Source organism: Oryzias melastigma, linkage group LG24 (assembly GCF_002922805.2).
Source record: "Oryzias melastigma strain HK-1 linkage group LG24, ASM292280v2, whole genome shotgun sequence".
Lineage (NCBI taxonomy): Eukaryota > Metazoa > Chordata > Actinopteri > Beloniformes > Adrianichthyidae > Oryzias > Oryzias melastigma.
The window spans coordinates 17963450-17991352 of NC_050535.1; the positions used below are offsets into that span (position 1 = coordinate 17963450).

General features: G+C 38.2%; 3 protein-coding genes and 1 long non-coding RNA gene across 5 annotated transcripts in view; 1 reads left to right on the plus strand and 3 right to left on the minus strand.

Annotated features, from left to right (window-relative positions):
- tmed10 (transmembrane p24 trafficking protein 10) overlaps positions 1-3756 on the minus strand; it is a 6970-nt gene extending 3214 nt beyond the window's left edge. Inside the window, exons 1-3 of the mRNA XM_024291467.2 lie at positions 3493-3756; positions 1323-1443; positions 1096-1169 (exon numbers count right to left, since the gene is read on the minus strand). Coding sequence (XP_024147235.1) covers positions 1096-1169; positions 1323-1443; positions 3493-3669 — 372 coding nt within the window. The 5' untranslated portion in view covers positions 3670-3756. The remainder of the gene's footprint in view (positions 1-1095; positions 1170-1322; positions 1444-3492) is intronic.
- A 5945-nt stretch (positions 3757-9701) lies between these two features.
- fosab (v-fos FBJ murine osteosarcoma viral oncogene homolog Ab) lies at positions 9702-12754 on the minus strand. The gene is made up of 5 exons (XM_024291487.2): positions 12146-12754; positions 11587-11925; positions 11134-11349; positions 10923-11030; positions 9702-10806 (listed from the first exon to the last, which is right to left on the minus strand). Exons 1-5 carry the CDS (start codon positions 12194-12196, stop codon positions 10144-10146), a joined length of 1377 nt encoding a protein of 458 aa, XP_024147255.1. The 5' UTR covers positions 12197-12754; the 3' UTR covers positions 9702-10143.
- On the plus strand, positions 11870-18857 carry LOC112158237 (proto-oncogene c-Fos). Of its 2 annotated transcripts, XM_024291488.2 has the most exons (6): positions 11870-12028; positions 15472-15678; positions 16586-16727; positions 16989-17183; positions 17463-17570; positions 17643-18857. In XM_024291488.2, exons 1-6 carry the CDS (start codon positions 12009-12011, stop codon positions 18294-18296), a joined length of 1326 nt encoding a protein of 441 aa, XP_024147256.1. In that variant the 5' UTR covers positions 11870-12008; the 3' UTR covers positions 18297-18857. The 2 variants fall into 2 exon arrangements, with proteins under 2 accessions (XP_024147256.1, XP_024147258.1); XM_024291490.2 differs by lacking the exon at positions 11870-12028 and having other exon boundaries at positions 15275-15678; positions 16602-16727.
- A 2-nt stretch (positions 18858-18859) lies between these two features.
- Positions 18860-19830, minus strand: LOC112158239. The gene is made up of 2 exons (XR_002921277.2): positions 19575-19830; positions 18860-19337 (listed from the first exon to the last, which is right to left on the minus strand). It is a non-coding gene; the product is annotated as an uncharacterized LOC112158239 (long non-coding RNA).
- Positions 19831-27903: the final 8073 nt, after the last annotated feature.

Genomic DNA, 27903 nt, shown 5'->3' on the forward strand with positions numbered 1-27903 from the left:
CCATGCCACAGATGCTACCGGGCCGTAAACATACTTTTTTTTCCCCATTTTATTCATAATCTGATTCTGAAGGAAGTTTTATTTTGAAAAACTACCCACATTTGACTCTTGTGAATCGAATCATTTCTGGACATTCTTATACCCAGCCCTACAACCGGCTGTCTAACATTACGAGGATGCTGCTAGAAAACTTGCTCAAATGGTGGATTTGTGTTTATTATATTTAGAAAACATCGTTTCATTTTCTTGTATTTTACCGACACCTTAAAAATTGGACGAGGCTGAAGTTGGCGTCTGATTTTTCATCATCCACTTTAACAGTTATGGGGAAAGGAAAATCTAGATCACATTTGAATGGAGCCTGTATGAAATCTGGTGAACAAAAAAGTTTAAAACAGCTGCAGATATTTATGATACACATTTTATTGGTTAAAGGAAAAAAAAAGAAAAATCAGATGCTAACTTCAGTGTCGTGGAGGCAGGGCCATGAAAATATGGGCTGATGTTAAACTAGACTGTGACCAGAAAAAGGTCAGAGACCACAACTTTATTGGACTTCAACATCTGCAAAGTTAACAGTGAGGTTATTGTCAAAAACTGTAATGTTAAAGTTCCTGTAGAGACAACAATCATGACTACTGCCTGGACAGAATCGTGTGCCTCCAGCAGGAGTACACACTGTTGAGGTGAAAACCATGAGCTCAAAGGTTTGGAGGGGAAAATGACACCATCAACCAAACCTGCAGCAGTTTAATGGACCAGTTTGGCAAACAGTAAAAAGCTCAGGAACAGAAAGTCTTCTTTTGGTTGATTGGCCTCAGGAGATTTACTAATTATCTTTTAAGATGAATTGACGTGAATGAAGCTTTTTGAGTGGATGAGTTCATTTGATGGCACTACTTTTTTTTTTTCCTTCTTGGTGCTGATTTGCTTTTTGGTAGATTTCCACTTATCTTCAATAAATAAACAAAAATCCCAATATTGATATTGACTAAAGTCTGTTTGATGATCTTGAATGAGAACTTTTAAATTATAATAAATTCCTGGACTATTTCTGAATAAACGGGTGTTCAGACTCAGCTTTCTGATCCATACCTCTTCATAATTTTTGGCTTCCACGCCGTGCTTCATGTCCAGATTGACAAGTTGATCGGGCACTCTTCCGGTTCCTGCAGAATTAAAATCAGATCAACATTAAATGAAACTTTTATCTGGTTTTCTTTCATATTTTACACTTTAATTGTACTACTATCAACCTAAATCTAAACAGAAGTTGAGTTTAACTGTTCCGTTCTGCTTTCTTCTCCTTACACTGCACTTACCCAGGGGTGACTTGCTTTCAAAGCACACCTCAAACATGTCATAGTCCTCTGTGGTGAAGGCAAACTTTCCTTTAGTTGCATCTTCCTTAGAATAAAGAGTGTGGGTGGAAGAATCTGTGATCTTAATAAAAGAACAGACAAAGCGTTAGATGATCAGAAAGAAGATTTCACTTCAAGATTTAGACGATTTTCCAACAATTCGAGTTCTTTTTCAGCATCTATGACTCCTAAGGTCATTTAGAACTAAATGTAATGCGTTCTTAACAGACAACTCCAAACATGTCCTTCACTAGTGTCAACAAAGATCAAACTGAACTTTCCTCAAACTAAACCAGATTACATTTGCAGGTCATTGTGCTGCTTGTGAGTCAAAGTTGGCACGCCTGTTATTGTTCTGTGAGGAGATCTCGCCAAAGGCTTCATAGTTTGGTTCCAACTTTGATACAAATTGTGAGGTTAGAACAGGCGGAACTTCATAGGATGGCATTCTTTTATAGTCCCATGAGCTGTCACACCCAAGAACGGGTCATTTGTTCACCGCTTGTTAACCATCTGCTGAGGGATCGGTGGGCTGCTGGGGATATTTATGGATTAAATATTCAAATATTCAAACCGAAAGTGAGGAACTCTTCCACGTTTTTATTTACTGAACAGATATTTTATGAACAAATAATAAATCAAGTGCTAAATTGGGGTCAATATTGGTTGAAACTCAAAACAATTGAAAAAAAATATTGGTGTTTGGCCAAAAAAATGTCCAAAACTTTTTGCTATTCTAAAATAAATAAAATGTTTTGCATCAAATGTTCCGAGTTTCTAGGTTTCAAAATGCAAATTTAAATTTTAAAGAAAAAAAATTCAGTTTCAACTCTTTATAATATTCGTTTTTTAATCTGAAAATTTCACTCTCAAAAATGTTGGCCACGTTGTGGTGCGTTGGGGCGGGGCAAATACGAAGGACCAATCAAAAATGATGAGGGTGGTAACTTGGATAATAATAGTCAAGAAACGGCTGTATTGTCTGTACTATCATGGTCTGAAGTTGACACGATGCTGAAGTTAGCTTCCGATTCGCGAGAGCACTAAAGGTACACTGTATTTTTCACACTTAGACCACCTAAGAACAGGTCCTGTTCAAAAACTGCTGCACCTAGACAGCTCAAACCTGGATTAAATTATGATTCAGATAATAAAGAATACATTAAAAACAGTTCCTGATTTGTGAAAGCTTTATTTGATTTGTGAAAATGTGAAATAGGATGATTTTAACGCGTTTTTTGCACTCTGCCCACCTAAGAACAGGTCCTGTTCAAAAACGGCTGCAACTAGACTTCTCAAATCTGAATTAAATTATGCTTTAGATAGTAAAGAATAAAATAAACACAGTTTCTAAATTGTGAAAGCTTTTTTTAATAGTGAAAATGTGAAATAGGATGATTTTATCGCGTTTTTTGCACTTGGACCAATTTGTTTTATTTGGGTTTAAAATAACATTGGCCTCCATATAGCTCCATACATTTTATAAAAAATAATTTAAGACACATTATCACTTTTGAGGATTTTTTTCAATGTAAAGCCCCACAATAACAAACTTTCCAATGAAAATTTTACTAGAAAATATTGCTAATTTTTTTTAGAAAATTAAAACTATTCTAGCTTATTCTTTTAGTTAGCAAATATATTGGCTGTTAAATAAATGTAACATTTATGTTGGTTGTAGGACAAAAACTTGTCAAATCTAACTTAAGTGAATGTATGAGAAGCTAACGCAGCTGTCTGAATGGACGGTAAGACTGACGTGTTACAGCAGAAATCGATATGATGGCATCGTCTGGACAGTTTAACATAAACACATAAAGATGAAGCATTTCAATCCTTATGCAGGGTTTCAATTTTGCTTTGTAAACGCGGCAACATTTATATTTAGATAAAACAAGGATATAAACGAGTATAAATATACGAACGAAATGAGGAAAGCTAACCCATTAGCCGCTAAAACCAGGAAAACGAGTTTCCGGCCTAGCTTAGCTAGCATGCTAACACACTTCAGCCTCATTTCATTCATTATTTAGCAACAATTACCGATAAAACATGCTATCCGAGGGAATTTAGGACAGCTAGAGGAAAATTTGAGGGCTGAATAAACTCGGATAATCCGGTCGGAGCTCACCTTGAGATGAGTCTTGGTGTTCGGCTGCTCGGTTAACTCATACTCCCCAGTGACGAGCACATCTTTGTGGATCTCCTCCCGCAGACACTTTCTGGAGTTGACCGGTAAAAAGAAGGAGATGGAATAGACCGATTCTAGCAGAACCGGCAGTATCAGCAGCGCTGTGACTCGGGCCATGGCTCCCTTCGATCGACCGACAACCAGCCAGCTCAACGCCGTGCTTCGGCTGTCATAACAGGGGCTCAAGCGCACCAGCGCCCCTATCGTCCGGGAGGGTTAGTGCATCGTCTCTGATTAAAATTAAAATTTTGAATTGTCAAATCAAATATAATAATTATTTATCTGGATATTCATCATATTTTTAAATTTATTCCCCGTTTTTGTCATTCGAAATGGTAGTTTTGATCATTTTTAAGCAAAAAAAAAAAACAAAAAAAAACGTTTTATTAATCACAATTCTACATTTTTTCTACCTAATTTATTTTTTCAGAGCCAGGTAAATTTGGTTTTGTAATGGAAATTTGACAAATGAATCAATCGATGTTTTTCTTTTGTGTCAAATCGTAACTCAAACTGAACTTGTGAATCAAAATTTAAGCAATTCTGCAAGAAAAAGCAGATCTTTACAACACCTAGTGATCTTTAAGGGAAACTTTTCTTATGCATCATATGGGGAAATTGAAAGACTTTTTATGTACGGAAATAACAAATTTACAAGTCTCTCAAGAATGTTTTAAATGGACTAATAAATGTACACAAAAAATGTACTGCTATGCTACAGTTCAATTTGTCAACATTGTATAAAAAAGTTTCTTAAATGTAAGTTAGTAATTTATTATTTAAAGGATTGAATGTTAGGCTACAATTTGAAAATGACATCTGTTTTTTTTGTCGAGAAGGTATGGAATCAGGCAGCAATAGAACAAAAAATAATGTAAGAAAATTAGGTATTTAGAAATACTAAAGTATAAATTTCAATTATATGAAAAATCAACATGTTCCTTTTAAGTGTACTGAAAAAAGTAAGGCTTTATACAGTAGGTCATTGTAATTGAGAAAACACATATTGCTGTATAAGATAAAAAATATGGTGCAATAATTACTTTATTAACCTCTAACTGCAGGTTATGTGTCACATTATTTTTAAAATTTCACAATTTTTCAAAAAATCTTTTTATTAATAATCCCTTTCTCTGGTACCAATTTAAAAAAAATCTTATTTGCAAACTTGAGGTAAGTGTTTGACTGGGTTAAGCAAAAAAAAATGATTTAGTTTCTACAGGAATGTGGTTTGTGTGTATATAGTTACACATATTTGAACGTGGGCGTTTGCATACATTGCAAAAATAATACTGGCATAATATTAGCACAGGCAGATAGGTGTTTAAAAAATGTATTTATATGCATTGACTAATATAATATCAAATGTACTGCAGCTGTAGGGGCCTGAATACATCAAGGTGTCGGTGACATTCACGAGGAGTTATTTTAAAATCTTATAAACAAAAATTAAATTGGCTGCTTGTTTGACTTGTGAAGCATAAAAGAGAATCCACATTTATTTAAAACCACAATTTCAACATACATTCTAAACAAGAGTCTCAAAACAAAGCTTTAATCCAAAATTTGTTATTGGCAGATCTCATACCAGCAAAAAATCTCTTGCTTTCTTTCAGTTACACACTTACATAGTGATTATAGTAAGTATGTTTTTCTGACACTAAAACTTGCAGATTGGAGGTTTCATGTACTTTGGGGGTTCAGCATCTTGTCCAAGGACACGTTGACTGCAGAGGCAGATTTGCAAACACCAGCCGTATCTCCTGATCCACAGCCGCCTCCGAACTGTTTATTGTGTGATAACAGAGTTAGCTCAGCTGTGCAACAGCGTGGAAAAACATGTTTATTCTAGTGAGGGTCCTTCCAAAAGAAATTGAACTTTTTTTTTGCACTATGTGTCACCTAAGAAATGACACGGTCAGTTTACTGTCTAAATAAAGCAGTTTTCAATGACTGCGCTCTCATCCTGTCTATCAATGATCATTGTGCCTTTGTCCTTTGCAAGTGTACCTTTAAAAACACACCCATTTTCAGTCATCAGGTATTTGTCTAATATGAAGCCTAAATAATGACATTTGTACTGGGGAGTGCTGGAGCAGGAAACAAGTCAAACCTGTATGGCATGAAAGTGTGAGGATCTGGATTGGGAAACACCAGGATAAACTCTGTTAGAAGATGTCACCACCCACACATTTTCATCATCTCTGTGGTAAAAGGTGAATCGTGGATGATGATTTTAAATCACATTTGTAAAAGAAACATCTTAATTGTATTTTTCTGAAAAATTGAGAATCTTTTTTTTATATATTCCAGTGGGAGTCTTACATAAACAGAACTTGAGCCCTCTAGTGGGTCTGAGTGGCTTTTTTTTTTCAAGACTGTGTTGAGTGGCATGTGTGGGAGGGCATGAACAGCCTCATCAGCTCAAGGTAATGGAGATATATCAAACTGAAATCATGAAAGTAGAGCTTAAAAAATATATTTGCTTGATTTTTAAAATCAGAAATTGGCTAAAGCTATTATTGTCTCCTGGTAGTTCAAGGATTGCCCAATTATATAGGATGTAGCTGTCCAGTTTCCAGGGAAACATCCTTGTTACTGGTCCCACGAGACATGAGGAGGACATGCTGCTGAGAGGGGAGTCTGGCAGTAGGTGAACGGTAATTATTGGATCGAAAAATCCCTCCAGTATTGTAGCTGTGTGCGTCAAATAGGCTCCAAGAATAGAACATCGTGCAGGAAAAGAGAAGCGTATATGTGCGCAAGCAAGCCGGGACATCTGAATCTTCCACTATTTCCTCTGAGCTGCCATCCTAACTGACATTTTGGTTGTGGGTTAAATATTTCACCACTTTGACATGCATATCATATGATTTATGACTGACTAACCTCTTTATTGCCTTTTGGCTCTGTGTCAGAACGGCACCGTTTAACAGAACACACCACTTCCTCGAAAGTCTGTGTGCTGACGTTAGTGTCTACACTCCTTCGGATGATTGCTCTATGACATCTGCGCACTATCACTTCCTGGTGATGAAAATTCAGTTTAAGCCCAAACTTGAGAAGTCTTAGATCAGATGTGTTAAAGTAAAGACCCGGGGACCAGATCTGGCGCTCCAGATCATTTATTTTTGTTGTTATTAATTATTGTTATTAGTTTGATTTTGTTATCTTGTGCTTATTTTTAGCTTGTATAATTTGGACAAAATGTATTTTAATGGACAGTAAGATATTTAAAGTTGTTTATGGTTTAAGTTGATTTATTCTGGAATATTATTCCTCCCTTTATATCATTCATAATTATGTAAAAAAGTTATGTTTTTAAAGTTTTAAATTTTTGAAATGTGCTAGTATTTTTGACTATTTTGGAATTTGCTAAGATTTTTTAGGCTATTTTTGAGTTTAGCTAATATTTCAGCGACATGCTAGCTGTTTTAGCTAACCTAATTATTTTTTAGTTTTTTCGGCTAATTTGGTATTTAGCTAATATTTTAGCTGGCTATCAGCTCCAGTGTTTTCGGCTATTAGCCTCAGTGACTTCAGCTATCAAGTTCAGCGTTTTCAACGATCAACTTCAGTGATTTCCGCTATCACTTTCAGTGTTTTAAGCTATTAGCTTTGGTGATTTCAGCTTCAGCGTTTTTAGCTATCAATTTCAGCATCTTCAGCTATCAGCTTCAGCGGCCAAATTCAGCTTATAGCATTCACACTAGCATTATTGCAGGTAATGCTGTGTATCTATCATAATTATGTTAAAAAGTTACAGTTTTGTTACAAAATTGTTATTATGCAAACTTTTTGAACTATTTTGGCATTTACTAAGATTTTTTTAGGCTGTTTTTTAGTTTATCGAATATTTCCGCTACATGCTAGCTGTTTTGGCTAGCCTCTGTTTTTTTTTTTTTGTTGTTTTTTAGTTCTTTATGCTAATTTGGTATTTAGCTAGTATTTTAGCTGGCTATCAGCTTCAGCGTTTTCAGCTATTAGCTTCAGTGACTTCAGCTATCAACTTCTGTGATTTTAGCTGTCAACCTCAGCGTTTTCAGCTATTAACTTCAGTGATTTCTGCTATCACTTTCAGCATTTTCAGTTATTAGCTTCAGTGATGTCAGCTATCAAATTCAGCGTTTTCAGCGATCAGCTTCCGCGTTTTTAGCTAACAATTTCATCATCTTCAGCTATTAGCACTAGCATCTTTAGCAGCCAAATTAAACATTATCGCACGTAATGTTGTATATCTATTTCATAATTATGTCAAACATTTATAGTTTTAAAATTTTAGTTTTAAGAGTGTTCAATAAATGTTTATCCTGTTCGGCCCACAACCTAAGGTATGTTTTGGATTTTAGCCCCTTGTGCGATTGAGTTTGATACCCCTGTCTTAGATTATGTAAAATTGAACAATTAAGAGAAACAAAAATAATCTATGAAGAAGTGTTTGTCTTTTTAAATCCACTGGGCTTCTTCTTAAGCGGTCCTTTCCTCTCTCTTCATTAGAAAAAGTAGCAGAGGAAGAGTTTCTGTGAAAACTGAGCCAGTCCCAAAAGAGCTTTTGTTCTTGGCATGTAGGCGAAGTGTTTCATCATTGCTGTTCTCACAGTTTCAGAGGCTGGGATCCGTGTCTGTCTCCCTCCTTGCCATCCTTGTATACCCATCATTTTCTCCTCTCCTCCTCCTCTCCCTGTTATCAGCGTACGCTGGCTGGTTTCTCCCAAGGGTTGCAGCACCGACGCAGGCTGGCGTCACAGCAGTCTAATTTTACTGCTGTTGATGCTGCTGTTATCGCAGCAATGGGCACCTGCTGTTATTTTTGCCGCTGCCTCGTCTCCCCGGGCGCAGCGATGAGACGTTTATAGATTTTCTTGGCACTGCGTGGTCACACCGAGAAGTTTGATGAAGGAAGAAGAGGTTTTGTGCAAGGAAGAATTGGCAAGCAGAATCAGGCTGTTATGCAACAGCAGCCTGACAACAAAAAAGGGGGTCAAACACAGATTTATACTGAGCATCAAGTGGTTTAAAAGAAAAATATTCATTTTTTTAGGTTTAAAACCCACTAATTATGTGTCAACCAAGAACAGGCCGTCAAATGAGGCAATATAGGTTTAGATCTGGTCTTGTGCAACTCAAAAGGGTGCGACCAAATTGACCTAAATGACTTAGAGGGGTGCTGCTGAAATTCTATGTCCTCACTCTGAATTTCCTGTTAAAATTGGGCAACCTGCCTTCTGATGACATGAGGAAAAGCACTGATGAGGGTCCAGATGAGCCAACATGAAAGAAGAGAAAAATCTGTGACAAAATTTACAAGTAGTGCACCAAATCATTTTCTCCCCCAACCAATATAATATATTTTGAACCATCGTGACCGAAGAAATGCCAAATAAAACTGTGAATACAAGATTGTGCAAAATGAAAAATACGAACTACTGTCGTCAGACAATTACTGTCTTGAGACAGCAATTCATATTTTGCATTTTATATTTAGTTTTTCTACATGTTTGATATTTGTATGCATTTTTATTTTAATGTATTTTTACTACAAACAGAACAGGTTTTAATTACTTTTAAATTTCAGAACAAACTTTAGAATTTAAAACTGAAATGTAACCCTTCAAAACTATACCCAAAAAATAAAAAAGAAATAAACTAAAATATATATTATTCAGCATGATTTGCTTCAGAAAATCCGTGCTCAAACACGACACGTAAACAGGGTTTTTACCCACTTTCTTAAAGCCCCATGTCTCCTAAATAATGTCACTGTTGGTCAGAATGGCCTAAATTTTAGAGCCAGATAAGTAATTGTTCCTTTCCGTTGAATATACCCACAGTTTCGGCGTTTCTGTATGAGGAGAAAGCCCAGAAATATAAGCGGAAGTAAAGGGGAAAAAAGGTGCCGTCAGCCCGAACCACAGCCACTGAACAGCAGTGGAACCCTATATTTGGGCACGGAAGTGTGACGTCACTGCACAGGGCGTTCCAGAATGAGAAGAAAATGGAGAGAACGTACTGACGTCAAAGCACTGACGTACAGTTAGCCTTGGCAACAGAAGAAAAATAGCTTGAAGCTACTGAGGCTGACGAAAGCGGAAGATATTCAAATAACAGATTCTTAATATAAATTTGAATGAATTGACAATCACGGAATGTTCTCATTTCATATATATATTTTATTTACACAACATTCGTCTGTAAAAAATAAATAAATAGAAATTTAATAAATTACAAGCACTGATGTTTTCACAGAAAACTTCACAGTCTGATAGGCTTGCAGACCATGGCAACACAGCAGTTTAATGGAAAAAAACTGTTACTTTGACATTCAAATAACCAGAAAACAAACCAAAAATATAACTATTGCTCTGAAAACACAACAAGTATTGTCATCTATAGCACCATAAATATAATAGTAACAACTATGTGTTTTTTGTTTAAATCATGCTCATTAACTTGCTACATTGGTGTTAATAGGCAAGTAGAGATAAAGGCAAGTAACATAGGATTTGCCATCTGTTCCAAAGCTCATGCCTCTGCTAAATTTTCAAGACTTGATGGAAAAGAATATATATATTAATTTAAAGGAAAAAGTCCTTAAAGAGCGAGCAGGGTGGGTGAGTTTAGAGAGTCTGAGGAATGGTCATTGCTGTTGCTGCCTCTTCTGTGTGCAACGCCACAGGTGGGGAAGGTCTCAGCTTCTGGGAAGTTGAACACCAGAGAGAACGTGTTGGTTGTGCAGGCTGGGGTGCAGGTCACCACAGGTGTGCACAGGGGCTCAAAGTCAACGTTGGCTGAAGAGGCATGAAGAGGCTCCCATTCCTGGTTAGTGTAAAGGGAGCTGGAAAGGTCAACCTCTGGCACAGACTGCGCCGTCTTCATGTCCGTTTTTTCCAGCAGGTCCAAAGACTCCTCCAGAATGGAAGCCTCGAGGTCTGTCATCTTGACTGTGCTGTCAGAGGCGGCGGTGGTGGTGGTTGAGGTGGTGGTGGAGAGGATGGAGCTGGAGAAAATAGAGTTGGAAGTTGGAGGCAGGGTTTGCTGGCTGGAGGTGTAGGTGGCTGTGGAAGACACTGTGGTGGAGAGGCATGGGAGGGTGGAGGAGATGGAGGTCAGGGGAAACTCGGTCTCCAGCTCTGATGGGATTTTGCAGATGGGCTGGTGGGCAGCCAGGATGAACTCCAGCCGTTCTTTCTCCTTCAGCAGATTAGCAATATCATTCTGCAGGCTGGACTTCTCATCTTCAAGCTGGTCAGTTTCCTATCAGATGGGAAAAAAAGGAAAGTGGCATTTAGTGGGATGTTGGGTTGGTCATTATTAGCTTTGAGAATAAACACATTTTCAATAAGTGATGGTAAATCTGGAGGGATACTTACAGCTTGAAGGGTGTCTGTGAGCTCTCGCCTCCTGTTGCGGCATTTAGCTGCTGCCTGCTTATTTCTCTCTCTGCGGATTCTTCTCTTCTCCTCCTCCTCAGGGCTTATCTGCAAGAACAAAAGAACAAGTTGAGACTCCAACTCTTAAAACACATTTTAATGGTTGCAACATTTGAGATTACAAAAAAAAAAAAAAAAAAACGATAGTTACCTTTTCTATTTTGCCACGTTTGGAAGAGCAAGCCTTGGACGGAGACCTCATGGATGATCGGGGGTAAGCGGGGCTGGAGCTGTAGGGGTGAACTCTGTGGGAGGGGGCCACTGAGGAGACCACAGGCTGGACCATCCACTGCAGGTCTGGACTTGTTGAAATAGCTGTGACGGTGGGGATGAAGGAGGCACTTGATACTGTCAGGTCAGTGAAATCCTGAGAGAGAAAAGGGAGAAGAGCGAGAAAGTTAAAACACTGAACTGTTTAAAAATATCTCAGTGATGTCAGCTGTGACGCTCTGGATGGAGTGAGAACTGCCTTGTGTGTGCAGCAGGACAAACATTTTTATTCTAAATGTTTCAAATTAATAAAAATAATTAAATTAACCTGGTTCCCTAACACTCAATGTAATGATGAATAATTAAAAAACAGAAATCATGGTTTCAAAAATACCTGAGACTGAGGAGATCCCATGCTGGAGTAAGATCCCGCAGGTGACGGGTAGTATCCCAGGTTGTCTCCGGACGGAGACGCGGTGCTGCAGCGGGAGGAAGAGTCGCACTCTGTGTTGAAGGCGGTGAACATCATATTTCCCCGAAAAAACAAGAAGCAAGATTCCAGTAAAACTCCACTCGGAAGTGGGTAAAATTCCTTTTCTGTCTTTGAGAAAGTTCCTTGAGAGGGAGTTGAAGTTGCTACTTTGCTACTCGAAGTTGATCTGGCAGCTCCAGCCGTCGGATCGCTTTTATTTGCTCCCAGCGCGTGACGAGGCAGGAGGGGAGGAGCCAGAAACTGTGAGAGTGAAAGCGCCAAACAATCACATAGCAACGCCGCTAAAGCGGGGATTATCGCTCTTGTTTCATCAAAATACTGTCATGTTCAGTGAGAACACAAGGTATTTACCATAAAACAGAAAAAAGAAACACTTTGGAGCTTGTTTAAAGCTAGATTTTGACGAGAAATGGAATATTCCATAAACGGGATCGGGATCCCCGAATTCTACGTCATTTACCATATATGGTGCATCCTGTAAAGGGGCGGACCTTGATGGGAAACACACCATCCGAGATTGGCCGAGCGGCGACACGACTTTACGTAAGACAACAAACAGAGGCTGCCGATGAAAAAAAAAAAGAAAGAAACGAGGATAACGATAAGAAAAAGTTTGTTCTACCCGAACAAGAACATTAAACAAAAACTTAACATCCAGATTTTGAGGGATTAAATGTCACCCGGAGATACAAACATGAGTGTTCTCTTCTGGGTTATTTTTTTCTTTTCTTTGACACAAAACCACTTTTATCTGTTTATATAAACATAATTAAGTCAAAAGGTCAAAGTGGGACAGAGCATGTTGTAAGTTCACACCCTGACCCTGATGCAATGGTTGTTCCCGTGCACAGACTGGGTGTGTTCAGCTCGCAATTGCTTTGTTTGCTGAAGTTTTCCAAGACAGCGGATTAGTTTAGTCTACTTGAGGTGTGCCCACACTCTTCACAAAGGTCTTCCCCCAAAGGAAAAAGGGAATCCTTCACCTTTCACTTGATTTACGCCTGAAAGACACAACAAGGAGCAGCTTTAAATCTGGACCACTGATCATCAAACAATCCCCTCAAAAGATATTTCAGAACAATTTTGCTTATTGAATTAGTTTTATTTTTGTTGATTTATTTATGGAAAATGTATCCAAAAATTGGTTTATTACATATTTGTAATGATTAGTTTCCAATAAAAAGGCAAATAAATAGAAAATGTATTTTTTTTACATATTAAATATTTACATTAATTTATGATGATCCTCCCCTCTAAAGATAAAAAGTGGTACCGCCTGCTAATTATTAAATATAACATTATTTTCTTTTGTTAATTTTTTTTATCAGTTTATAATTAAAGTATAAATTATTTACAATTGTCTTATTGAGCTAATTTGTTTATGTCACAGAACGCCAGTGTTTTATTTATTACGACTTTTCCCCCCACTTTTGTGTTTTGTTGAACATTCCTGGTTGCCCGGCAACGCAAACCCCTTCTTGTCAGTGACGTAAAAGCAACAAAGATCGTGTCTGTTGTGAAGAAGGACTTCTCCGTCTAATTAAATGTAACCCGCAGGTGCTGGGACCAGCGGTGCAGAGAAAATAGAGCAGAGTGAGAGCTCTGTCTGTCTGCTTGGTTTCAAGAGCGCCTCTTTTTCTGCTTGCTGGCTCTATAGAGAAACGGAATGAAACCAGACACCGAGCAGCCCGACTGGGTTGTTTGATTGCTTTGGCTGACTGGTTGCCAAGAACAGAAGCTTCTACAGGAGTCCTACTGACTTGTTTGCTTTACACTCTCGTTTCTTTGAGGTTTTGGGCGTGCCAAAAACTGTTCTGTAAAAACATGATCTATACTTTTGTTTACAGATCTTAAATGATACCTGCATATAATAATCCAAAGAAAGTCTGCAAACACATTTTAAATCTGCATGGAAGAACAAATTCATATAGGGTCAATGCATTTCAACTCCTTTTCAGACTTTCTCGATTTTTCAATTGAAAGTCCATAACTTTTTAAAGATTTGTTCTGCTTCAGATTATTGAGGATCTTGCACAACTTTTAAATAGTAAATAAATCAAATGCTTTTTTAAATCAAATATTGTACACAAATGTATCAATTTTGAAAACTAGCGTCTCTTAGTTTCAAACTTGGAGGTTGTTTTGAGAAAGTAATTTGTCCCTCAGTCGCCTTATTCACCACATATCTTTTAGCGTAAAATTTTAACATACATTTTTAGCTTTTTGATATGCAAAAAATGTTTGATTTTCTATTATCATTATTATCCACATCAGGGTTCTGTTCTCTATTCTCCTGTACTTCACCTCTCCTCTATTATTTATTGTATTTAGTTCTCTGTTCTTCTGTTTTGTGCAGTGTGATTCAGATGTTGTTCCTCTTTCTCACTCCACTCCAGGAGAGATCTCTGATTCCAGGTGGATCATCTGTTCTTAGCTGTTTACCTCTCCCCACGTGTCCCCCAGTCCTATCTGGCTGAACTCTATTCAAATACGTGCAGATAAGCTAATTCCTCTTTAACAGTCCTGGTAAATCGCCTGTCCATCCTGGCAGAGGATCTCTCCTTCATGTGGGCATCCCTGAGATTTCTTCTGTTTTTCCTGATTCAGGTTTTTTAGGAGTTTTTCCTTTCCGGGACGGACGGTCTAAGGACAGGGATAGCTAGTTTTATTTAGTCTGTTTAGTTTAGCAGTTAGCTATTGTTTGTATTTTTTAATCTACGTTCTGCTTTTGAACAATAACTGACATGAAGCCCTATGAGGCAATTGTTTTGTAATATTGGGCTATAAATCAAATTTTATTGAATATCGCCGTTTTATTACTTAGTATTTTATTTTGTAATGTTTTATACATAAACAGCTTGTTGATTTGAATAGTCTCTGCACGGTTTACATGTTTGAGTTTTATAAAGAAATCTAAGATAAGAAAAAAAATAGCTATCACTCTAGTACACTGTAGTGCAATCACACATACCAAAATCCTGAAGTAATCATAGGGCTGGTATGATAAAATTGATAAATCGATTTGAATCCATTTAAGCCTAACAGATCAATATTCGATTCGTAAAAATATCAATCGATTTAGAACATAAAGCTAAAGTCCGCTAGCTTTCATGCTAGTTTAATGGAATTTCCCATAGGACGGCTAATGCTAACACTCGGTCGACGTAAACATACATTGCTGACTAAATTAACATCTTTATAAACTCACAGGCAAGAATTTTTCAAAATGTTTTAAGGAAATATTTTTAAAGTAACCATTTGTGGTCTTCTTCTTCTGGAGTAAAGTGTATTGCTATAGTGCGATCGCCACCCAGTGGCCAAACTGAAACATCCTCCAGGAGAAGCAGAACAATGTTTACAATGTTAATGATCTGAACATTTTTGTTAGAGATTCTACTTTAGAGAAACCATAACACTGTATGATATTTACAATGTCATTATTTCAATGCTACATTTTACAGCATATGAACTGTATCAGATTATTATACATATATTCAGAACATATAGTAAATTATTAATGTATGTGTAAGCAAATGTGTATACATGTATAAACTCAAAATTGAATTGAATTGAAGAATCAAAAGAATTTAAAAATCAGAGTTAAATCAATCGCTTTGGTGGATCAATTTGAATAGTTTCTGGAAATTATTATCAAAATCCAGCCCTATATGAAACAAAATGTGAAGAAATATAAAATTACAAAAACTCAGCTGTTGATATTCTAGTTCAAGTTGGTCAAAAAAGTGCCTGTTGTATTTAACAAACTTTTTGCTGATTCTTTTCCAGATCAACGTTTGTAGGCGCGTTCTTGCCCCATTTCTTTCCAGAAACCCGTCATAAACAGTTGAACAGCGTCCCTCTGTTTGGCCCCCTTTGGCCGGACTGCCAGCTGCTGAATGGGCTGCAGCCGACCTCCTGTCATGTGCCAGGAACAGGATTCCAGAGTGGGCTGGGACTGCCGGGAAGCAGGAGGGCCCCTCTCCTCTTTGTGAGGTAATGAGACCTAAATATATCCAGGAACTGTCGGAGCTGGACGAAGATGTACGGAAACACCCGAACCATCAAACATGCGTGTTTTCAGCTCCTGCACATGAAATTAAGCTGACATGTTGGTCAAGTGCGCGCGCTCCTGTCTGCCGTGTGCACGCTCTTGTTCTGTTGGGTCCAAACGTCCAGACGCGCGCGCTCTCTGCGCCTCCTCTCCTTCCGGAAGAACCATATATGGACCGGCGGGTCCATTCTGGGATTGGCTGCTTCTCTGCAGCTCCAGCTCTGTTGCTGGAGGTCTATTCTTAGATGAAATGTGAGAAGTAATTGCTTTGTCAGGTTATAAATAATCAAATAGTGTGCTGGAAGCGCTGCCACCAACATCTTCACACCAAATTTGAGAATCAAGCTCTGATTTTCAATAGGAGTCTATTTTGGAGATCTGATTTTCACAAACTCCCAGCTGATGCGGGCTGTAATGAGGTCGAGGTGATGATGGAAATGATGCGATGCAGATGCTGCATGCATGAAATGACGTAGTTCATTCATGGTGGTGGGCTTCTTGGGGGAGGGGGGTGCAGATTGAGATGTTCGCGCTTTATTAAGGGATAAAAAAATCAGAAAAAGCGTTAAAATAAAATGTTATTGGAGTTTAGAGACCTAGAGGTGACACTGATGTGCATCTTAAAGGAGAAACCCCCGCGTGAGCCTCTGCGCCCTTCCACTGTCTCTCTCTGAAATGGTTCAGTCTCACCACATAGATTTCATTCATAAAATTCCAGCTCACTATAAAAGGCGGGCCTCCTCACACTCAAACCATTTATGAAGTGTGGAGTAAAAGGACGCGTTCGGGGAGCATTTTTTTCCTGGTGAGGGTAAATGAACGCTGCTGTGTTTGGTTTTGTATTTTTTGGGCAATGATATCTGAGGATAAAATGCATCCAGACTCTGAGCTCCAGCCGTCCTCCAGCTGCAGCGCGGCATCTCCAGGCGGGGACAGCCCCGGGTGCACCGCACAGCATCCTCCTGACTCGCTTTCATCATCAGAGGACCAGGTAAGATCATTTTCCCTGATGATGACGACGACCACACAAAAATAAATAGATTTTTGATTTATTTTTTCTAATAAAAAGTCATAATCCTGATTTTAAAAAAAGATGTTGATGGTTTATTCATTCAGTTTTGGCCTTTCATTTTAGAGTGATGATGCTATAATCACAATGTTCTGACAGATTTTTATCCTCCTTAATTGACTAATAGTGTTTAGAAAATGTCACTGTTGCTCATGCGTGCTTCGTGTGATGGGGATATTCCAGGACAGTGATCTGAGCGCAGGAGCCGCCTTTGTTCCGACCGTGACTGCAGTCTCCACGTCCCCAGAGCTGGAGCGGATGGTGCAGCCGACAGCCATCACGTCTGCAGCTGCAAAAAACAAAGCCCAGGGTGCAAAGCAGACGTCTGCACGGTCCAAAAAGGCAAAGCCTTACAGCAGGAAGGGCCAACGGGAGCAGGTATGTCAGGAATCACCCTCACCACAGAATCAATTAAGTAATTAAATCATCTGTTGCCCATAACTCATCCTCACGACCTGGTGTGAAGTTATCGCGATATTTTGGAGAAATCCAATTAACCTTTGTTCTAGTTCAAACGAAAAAGGACACGATGTGTTTTATTATTATTTTTTTAAATGTAAAATGCGCGCTCCCGCCTGAAGCCACATGGTGCGCGCTTCAGTCCTCAGAAAATGCAGTAGCAGGCACAGTAACGATGCTTTTCCTCGTTGATTTTAGCCCTCCAAAGAGGAGGAGGAGAGGAGGAGGATCAGGAGGGAGAGGAACAAGATTGCTGCAGCAAAGTGTCGCAACAGACGGAGGGAGCTGATAGACACCCTTCAAGCTGTAAGTTATTATGCTAAAGCTAAAACCCAGCAGGGCATCAATATGGTTAAATCTCGCCTTTTTGCTCCTCAGGAAACTGATTCTCTGGAGGAAGAGAAGTCTGCCCTGGAGGGTGAGATAGCCAGCCTGCTGAAGGAGAAGGAGAGGCTGGAGCAAGTCCTCGCCTCCCACAGTCCAACCTGCAGGCTACCTGGAGATGCTGACCTGGAGGAGGATAACTCGATGCAGGATCCTCCAGCGTCGCCCCACCTGCTGTCCATCCTGGACAAACCCCCAGAGAGCAGCACAGATGTCCCAGCTCCAGACAATGCTTCCTGCATCCCTGCTGCAGCCATTCTGGGCAACTCCAACATCCTGCTCTGCTCCAGCGCAGAAGAGGACGACCTGGAAGACTTGACAGGAGAAGACCTGGACAACTTGGTGCCCAGCCTGGAGATGGCAGTGACCTCTGAGACGGCCGTGTCTGTCCCTGACATTGACCTGAGCGGCCCCTTCAGCCTCCCAGACTGGGAGACGCTGTACAAATCGGTGGCAAACGACCTTGAGTCTTTCAGCACGTCAGCCATGTCTTCCAGTCCTTCTTGTAGCAGCTATCGCACAGTGTTCTCCTTCAATTACTCGGAGATTGAATCCTTGGATGACGGCTGCGACAGCCTCAAAGGCGGCCTGGCTGCGTCTGAATTCATCAAAGATAGTCTCAACTCTCCAACACTCCTGGCCTTGTGAACAGAAAGAGGCATATGCAATCTTGTATTTTAACCAGCAGCAAGCTACATTCTCTCTCAAATAACCTTTTCTGGTGTGAAATTTGATGTGTTGTACACCCAAAGCTTCAGAGACTGTGCATAGATGATGTGTTTCCAGCTGAATTCTTCCATATTGTTGTTCTGAGATGAGACTTTGTGCCAACATGCATGCAAATACCTACTCTATTTAAGATTGTGTTCACAAAAAGAAACTAACCAGTGATGTGAAGTTATATGATATATGTGTAACACTGTTGTAGAAGGTTCTAATGTAGCAGCATAGGTGTTACATCTGGCTGTGAGCTGTCTCCTGACTTGACTTGACATTTATTTTCGAATTTTGCCATGAAAAAGAAAAAAATAAACCACCCACATGTCCTGTATTTTCTCAAGATGTATGTATTTTTGACATAGTTTATTTTTTTACCTCTATCAAAAATGATGCAGGTGCCAAAAATGCTGGAATAAACTATCTGTAAGCTTTTCTTGTCGTCATCCTCTCAGGAAGACAAACTTGTTTGAATAAAAGCGTCACACAGCAGCTGGAGCCTCTGTGATTTATTAGAAAAACTTTATTTTTCCTAGGTTTCATACAAAAATGTGGTTATTGAAATGGATTAAGAGCAGCCAGGAATGCCAAAGAAAAGTAAAAAAAAAATAGATCCGAAAAATCAAAATATCCCCAATTCCTGCTTCGGTTCCGTCTAAAAAAATGACGGGGCCTCTATTTTCGGTTCCAGACCGAAACAAAGCGCCTCCGCCGGACGCGGAGTCGTGTTTGAATCGAGTGGGCCGCAGAGACAGCGGGTTAATTATTTATTCGTCGCTCCATCACCGTTCCGCCGCTCTTTCGGTCAGAGACCTGATTCCTCCGCAGCACAGGCAGCGCAGTGCGTGCGTGGCGTATCGCCTGCGCGTGACGTCAACGCGCCACAGCGTGGAGTCGACACTTCCTCTGACCATAAAAGGAAGGCTGCAGTTGTTTTGTTTCCGTGGCAACGGGAGCCACCTTTAGGCGCGACTGTCGTAAAGTAAATGAGAAAAAGCAAAGTAATAAATTCATATAATAGCATAATAACATTATTTTCTTACAATTGAGAATTATGTTATTACTATTACTCTAATTTTTATTGATTTAATGATATTTTAACAGAACAACAATCTCACTACACATATACATGCTAAAACTATATTCATAAAATCACAAATTATTATTAAATAAGAAGTAAGAAGATATGACAAATGTATATTCACTGACCCGTCAGACCAACAATCTGAAACCAACAATCATGCCATGTACAATCCTCTTTCTTCTCCATTCTGATGCTCAGTTTGAACTACAGGATGTCTACATGACTAAATTCATCGAGTTGCTGCCATGTGATTGGGTGATTAGAAATTTGCGTTAACAGGCAGTTGGACAGGTGTGCCTAAAGTGGCAAATGAGTGTTGTTTTTGCACATAGGGAGGTGAAAGCTGTCAGTTCTAATGAACAAACAAAGAAAAATTCATGTCCCGGAGTCTGTTTGTGGGGGACTTTTCATCTCCTTGTAGCTCGTGTCAATAGGTAAGAGGTGACAGTATGGGTATTACTAGTGTTCTTCTTGACTTCAGTGAGAGAGTGAAATTGTTTGATGTCCGACAGAGATGGTAGCCATTAAGGCCACAGTCAGCTTCTGTTCTAATTGATAGAATATGACTGCCATTTAGTGTGATTTAAAAAAAATAGGTTCCAGGGTTTTGTGAAGATCTAGCAATGTGTGTTCTACCTTCGTGTCTGGGATGTGACCCACAGGGTCAGCGTTTTCTGCATTTCATCAGAAATTAAGCTTAACTCAAAATCAACCAGCTGACGCATAAATGTCAAAAAAATAAAAATTTCAACTCCAAAAGTTTTGTAAGAAGCAAAACTTTGAAGGTTATTTCATGGGACATGTGAAATTGTAAAGAAATGGAAATATTGCACAAATTAAATTTAAATGCAATCAATCAGTGAGATATTTTTGGCCCTTTCAAATAATTTTTTTGTTGCTATTTATGTAAAAATATGAATCAAAATTACATTGTAGTTTCAGATTTGTGATGGTTTATATTAAATTAAATTTATTTGAAACAATAAATGCAAAAATGACAAAAAATCAGAACTCAGCAAAAACATCTGACAATTGAAAAACACTAAATACAAAAACCTTTAGTCTGAACTAATATAGTAAATAAATCAACAATCATCCTCATGCATTCATGGCCAAAGCTGGAGTAGTATTAGTTTTATTAGTAGTATCGCCAGCTCGCTACAGCGGAGCTTGCTAATTCGCTACAGCGGAGCTTGCTAGCCCGCGACCGGAGAGCGCTTTAGCTCAAACAGTGGAGCTTGCTAGCTCGCTACACCGACGCTCGCTAGCTTGATACAGTGGAGCTCGCTACAGTGGAACTTGCTCGATACAACAGAGCTTGCTACAGTATAGCTTGCTATAGCAGAGCTTGCTTCAGCGGAGCTTGTCAGTTCACTACAGCGGAGCTTGCTAGCTCGATTCAAGGGAGCTCGCTAGCTCACTACAGCGGAGCTCGCTAGCATGCTATGTCATCCACTGGGAGGCTGGCTAGCATAGCGAGCCTACCCACTGAGTCCCACTGTGGTGTTTGCTAGCTCGTTACAGTAGAGCTTGCTAGCTCAAAATAAAGCAGAGCTCGCTAGCTCAATACAGCAGAGCTCACTGCAGTGGAGCTCGCCACAGCGGAGCTCGCTAATTCGACACAGCATAGCTCGCTAGCATGATACAATGAAGCTCGCTACAGTGGAGCTTGCTAGCATGCATCAGGAGGCTGGCTAGCATAGCTAGCCAACCCACTGGGACCACCACAGAAACTGCAGAAAAAAACGATTGAGGGCCTACATTTTCTGCCCACTTTTAAAACATATGGGCCCCACTTGGCCTTGCTGGCTGGGTGCACATGCCTCCTAGTTTGCTTGTATGACTAAAGACAGTGCACATGAATAAGCGTTTTACGTATTTTACAGGCTTCTATGTCACAAACAGGAGATCTGATATCCTCACGAATAACTTGTGCCTTCATTGCTCTAACTGTCGGAGTTTAAATTTGATTGGCAAAGCAGCTAAAAGTGGCTCAGACGTTCACCTGCCCCCTACACTGGGTTTCTATTTACTGTTTTAACTGCAGCGTTTATATTCTAATTGAGGTTTTACTCCTGCAGGAGCTCGGGGGTTTTGAGATGACTCACAGCAGCTCATGCAGCATCTTTCTATAGCTGCTCATCGCTTCCTCATCTGTTCTTTGTCTCACCTTCTGACTGCAAAGTTTCCTGCCTGCTGTGATATTCCAGAAGAACTGCTATATTTGCGGGGGATAAATCAATTCGGGCGCGATGGGTCAACTGGGGTGAATAATGGTGTGATGCTAGTTTGTGGTCGAACTCACTTCTATGTATGCATGATATACTGATTCTGTGCGTCATTCTGAAACGATCAACCATGAACACAGTAAGAACGCTATAAATTTCTTATTATTTATTGGATGAAATCGTCTGTGCGTGAGCTGATGACAAGTTAAGTGATGAGAAGTTTTCCTAAAATAAAAACAGGATTGCAGGTGTTGTTTGCAAATTCAATTAATACGATAAATAAAATGAAATTACATTTTTAAGCATTTCTGTGGGATGAGATAAGAATTCAATTTAGAACCTTTTTTTCAGTTTACTTGAAAAAGAGTTATTCACAACCAAGGTTCAAAAAGAGAGAAATATCAAATTTTCGAGGGCAACTAACTGCTGTAACGGACTGAAGTCTGAGGACAGGAAAGAGAAAAACAAACACAGAAACATTAAAAGTTCCACTCTGATCGTCTTTTAAACTATTATATAAGAACGTTTTCAGTGGTCTTTTAATTATGATTAATGATTTGATTATGACATAAAATAAAATGAATAATTTTCTAAGACCTGATTTGCAGAACTGTAGTAGTTCATTAGAAATTTGCCTCTGAATTGTGGGCGCAACATTTGGGGCAAAAGTGACCCTTCCCTCTTTATCATTGTTTGTTGGGGTAAATTTTTCACTTGTGGACCACAAATGGCTCTAAAATTTTGACACAGATTTGCCGGACTGGGAGCAGATGCGTTGGGTGTTTTGGTAATCCACCTCATTATAGACAAAAATAACATTAAATCTGGATGAAAGCATGTCTATTTTTGATTTATATTAAATATATATTATAAAACAGAAAATTTTATTTTAAAACTGTAACTTTAGTTCTCATATTAGTACCAAATGGACATACGGTTCGAAGTTGTTCAGGGAAAAGCAGAAACTTAGAGAAATGCTGCGTTCATGCGGTGTTGGTATAATCGTAAAAATGACTATTAGACTCAGAAAACGCACAAAAAGGACAAATCTTCCCCCAAACGTCAATGTAATTATAGTGTGTAATGGGGAAAATAATATGAGGAAAATAAAGCAAATAAGAATTATCGTTGTAATTTATTCCCGCTTGGGGGCCAGATGAAATAGTTTAATGGACCGCATATGGAACGTAGTTTTCCCACTCCTAGTTCAGATCCAGATTTCCGTTCAGACGAAGAAAACTAGGACGCACATGCATCTATTTGTCTGCAAGTGGATGCATCAGAGTGTAGCGGAGCAAGAAGCTTGTATCCTACCAATTATAACATCTATGTTCCTGTAATTTTTGTCCTCATTCACAACAATATGAATAAAGAAATACTTAAGCTTCATTTTCTTTATATATGTTGTTCATCATGAGAAAAAGGCTACGGAAACACGTTTTGAACACCCATAACACTATTTTCATTGGTGTGGGTCTTTAAACGCGTCATAAGAAAGAAGAGATGCTTTGTGCAACCTTGAGGCTGGAGAGTGGTGGAGTGGTAAGCGCTCTTGGTTTTGCCTTACAGTGATAGTCCTGGTTCAAACCTCGACATTTTGTGCACTCCAGATCAAAAAAAGGCTTCACAGGCTAATCGGCGACTCTAAATTTCCCACGTGAGTGGCCCTGTAGCCGATCGGCCGCCTTCGCCCAACAGTAGCTGGGTTGGTTCCAGCAGCTCCATGACCCTGAAAGATATGCAGATATGTTGGTAACAGCAGCAACAAGGAGTCAAAAAGCAGACCAACACAAAAACACTGGAAATTCTGTCGTAAGACAAAAGAGATGACATTTGCATTTGTAGATAAATAAGTGCAGACATAGGATGTCCTAATTGTATGTTTTACCATTCAACGAAGAGATGCTAAAATGACTAAGATATAAATCCAATTTATCATCTGCATTTTGCTTTTTTAAAATACAGCCTGATCTTAAAAGAATAAAATAATCTTGAAGTAACAAATGCATGAAATACATTTTTTCTGCATTTCTCAGAATGCTTCTAACGTTTAGTGTCCAGCAGAAGGCAGTCCCAGAAACCTGATTTACTGCAGGTGAGACGTAAAAGTCAAGTCGTCATCATCAGATATAATGTCACGCATGGACTGGAGACAAAAGAAATTCCATTCATTGTGATTATTTTATTCCTAAATGAATCCCTGAAGCCTTTAGATCCCAAACACAATCACTGTAGCTAAAAGTACCAAAAACCTATCTTATCTTATATAAATAAATAGATTTTTCTGCGGTTGACAGCTGTCTGAGATAATTAAAAAAAGAAGAACCAAAATCAAGGAAGGAAATTCAACAGATCAGTTAAAAAAAAAAAAAAAGTGTCATTTATTTAGTCTGCGCTCTGCAGGATGGTGAGTCAGGATTGTGTCTGGAGAAGTCTGGATTGGTGGGTATTTCCCAAAGCATTTTTGGCCAAAACTGCTTCAATTAAGAAGACTTGTGTTAAAATGAACAACAAATATATGAAAACTTGTTTAGATTATGGTCAGTTTTGGTGCATCTAGAGTTTTTTTTTTCAATTTTCTGTTAGATTTTCAGTTCCCTATGCACAAGTTAGTAGTTGAATAGCTAAATACTCACTTTTCATAGCAGAAAACACAAATAAATATGTTGAAACTCAATCAAACAAGTGACTAAAAGCATTTTTCCTCTGTGTTTACTGAAGTTATTTCACTCCTTTTTTGTTTTTTAAGTTAAATTTTTATGTGTTAGATAGTGTTCTTCCTGTGTCTTGATTTTCCTTTGTAATTTCAGTTTTGTTTTTCGAAAGTAAAACAGCTTTTTCCTGTGTGCTGGCAAAAACGGAACAAATTAAACCCTTAAAAGGTAAATTTTGGTCAGACACTTTCATTTCTTCATGACGTCCAAATTCCCGTCTTACACCGGATTACAGATGAAAAAAACAAACATTCTAGGTGTGTCAGTTACTGTAAAGTACAGACACACCTGAAGCAATTCAAACAATAAATCATGAGCTAAATGAAGCAGAAAGAAGCCAACCAGAACCCAGCAAAAGAAATCAAACAAAAGCAAAAGCTAAAAAGCAAACAAACCCAGGAAGATCATGGGAATTTGACGGTGTGTTGGTTTATTATAATGGTCACAAACTGTACTATAACTTCTTTTTTTAAACAAACTTAAGTATTTCTTTGTTTTAATAAATTTTAAAATTAAAAATAACATGACAGACCATTTTAAGACCTAAAATACAAACAGAATGGAGTGAATTGTATTTTCTCCAAATACACATTTAATGTGTTAATGCTGGACGTTGCTGTTTCTAAATTGTTTATTAATTAAAAAAAAAAGTGCTAAAAAACTTTTAAACAGGTTTGTAGTTTAGGCATAAGAATGACAATGTAGATTAAGCAGTATTTTGCATGAGGTATTGTACAGAAAAAATAGAATACCATGGAAAAGTGTATTCATTTCCATAATTCAATTCAAAAAGTATAGATTTTTACAGAACATAGACTCGGAGAACACCATTTAATTGATTTTAATTATTTATTTGCTTCTTTTTTTAACATAAATTGGGGTTCCAGCTCACAAAACCCACAAAAAGTAGAATTTCAGAAATATTGTGGAAAAATAAATCATTATTCAGGCTACTCATCAGTTTTTGCTAAATTTCTCCACATTAAAATTTTAATATTTTTGGAAAGGGTAAAAAAAAAAAAAACTTTAAAAAAGTCCTCTAGAGGAAAGTCCAAAAAGTTATTATATATATTTTTTGTTTTGTTCCCATATGTTATAGGTTACAACTGCATTAGATAAACAATATAAAGTGTTCATACAAAACGCATTTGACACAATTAAACATAATCTACTGTTATCTACATTATCTATATATGGGATTAGAGGCCTGTCATTCCAGGGGTTTAAAAGCTATTTAACCAACTGACATAAGTATGTGCAAGTAAATAGATTAAATTCAAACCATCAAAAGGTTACTACCGGAGTTCCACAAGGATCTGTCTTAGGTCCCCCACTTTTTATTTTGTTCATAAATTATATCTGCAAAGTTTCCAAAATTATTCAGTTTCTGTTGAAAGAACCTAAAGAAGGGGTAATTAATGCATGTTTCCTTGCATGAACAATAAACCATTCATTCACGTTATGTCTCCTGATGCATAAGACAAAAATATTTTACGGGCTTAATAGAAGTCGCGGGCCCTGAATTTATTCAAATTGAAAAATAATAATAATTTCATACATCCCTATCACAACGTAAACTGGTTTTTGCTGAATTCTGGAAAATTCTATTTGTTTAGTGCACAAAACTGTAAGAAAAAAATGTACATATATATATAAAAAACTTTTTAAATATATATAAATAAAAAAAACACAGTCACAGACTGGTCCCAATATTTTTATTGCTATCTCACGTTTTTTATTGCCAATTGCTGACACTTTTATTGGTGGTAGAATGAAGCGAGAGGCCCCAGACTCTGCATGACAGCATAAACTAACAGAGGACAAACCTGGGTCCTGTCTGGACCGCACGTCTCCAGGACCCTCCTGCCTTGTGAAACCTCTTTCTTTGCCACCTCAGTTCTGCTTTGTTACTTCCAGATCCCCCCCTCTAAAATTTGTCATCTGTTATGAGCGACTGTGACGCACAACCTGTCTCGACCTCTTCAGACAAGAGACATAAATCACAGAAGAACGAAATTAGAACCCCCCCCTTCCCAAAAAAAAGAGGAAAAAAGGGGAACAGATTGGGGTATTTTTGCCAGCCTCTGGCTATGGAGCCTCTTGGAAAGGTTGAGGTGGTGAGGGTCAAACACAGGTAGTTTGCCATAGTTAATGTGTGAATTCACAGTATTATTATCCTGTTTCTCTTTATTATTCCTTATTTATTCTTCTGTATGTTTTTGGATTCATAAAACTCAATCACACTTTCAGCAATTTGGTATTCATACATTTTATGCTTATTAAAATTTTAATAAGCATAAAATGTGACATTTTTCCAAATTAAAACCGTAAAAACATTCAGCAAGTTCAGGATATTTACTAAGGCAATTTTTTTTTTTTTTAATTGAAACTTTACACACATTTTTGTTCTTTTTTAAAACGTAATTCTTTGAATATTTGTGCACTTTCTGCAAATTATGCAAGTTTTCTAATCAAAATGTTCAGCATGTTGAGGACATTACTGTTACTGAGGTTTAAAAGGCAAATTTTGAGGTTAGATAATATTTTAGCAACATGCTAACGTTTTTGGCTAATAAAGCATCTACTGAAGTTTTTTGGGTCATTCTGGAGTTTAGCTAATATTTTAGCACCATGCTAACATTCTTTGCTAATTTGGCGACTAATCAAGTTTTTTGGGCTAATATGGACTTAAGCTAGTGATTTAGCAATGTGCTAACTTTTTTGTCGGCTTATTTAACATCAACTGATGTTTTTTTGTATTTATTTTAAGTTAAGCTAATATTTTAGCAACGTACTAGCTTTTTTTTGGCAACTTGCATCTACTAAGGTTTTTGGGCTATTTCTGACTTTAGCCAGTATTTAAGCAACGTGCTAGCTTTTTAGGCTAATTTGACATCTATTGAGGTTTTTGGGCTAGTTCTGATTCAAGCCAACATTTTAGCAACATTGCGATTTTTTTTTTCTTGAAATCTCTGTGCACTTTCTGAAAATTATGCAAGATGGTATCAAAACATTCAGTATGTTCATGAAATTATTCAGCAATTAAAATAAATTTCTGCAGCATTGACAGCGAACAGCTTCACCATCTTCTGAGACCACATTCAGCAAAAACAAGCCTTCACAGTAGCATTATCGGTAGCTAGGTAACTTTTCCAGGAGCTTCCATCTTGAATGTTTATTTCTACCCTTTAATCTAGTCACTCAAAACATCACATGCCCAAAGCTGAATCCCTGATTGGTTGACACGCCACGTCAAACTTGTCGTGCCTTGCCACACCGGATGCCCAAATTGCGACATGCTGTGTATTACTGCGTCTTCACATTGACTTAACATTAAAACTTGATTCCACGTTCGGTGTGAATGCACCATTAGAATTTTAGAGTCGATGCTTTTGAGTCACAACTTGAGGGTGAAGACTAAAGATTAAGATATATTAATAGGATACTTTGCTTGGCTTTTTGTGGTGCTTTTGTATGGTCTGTTTTCCCAGTCAGTCTCAATACGTTCTTCA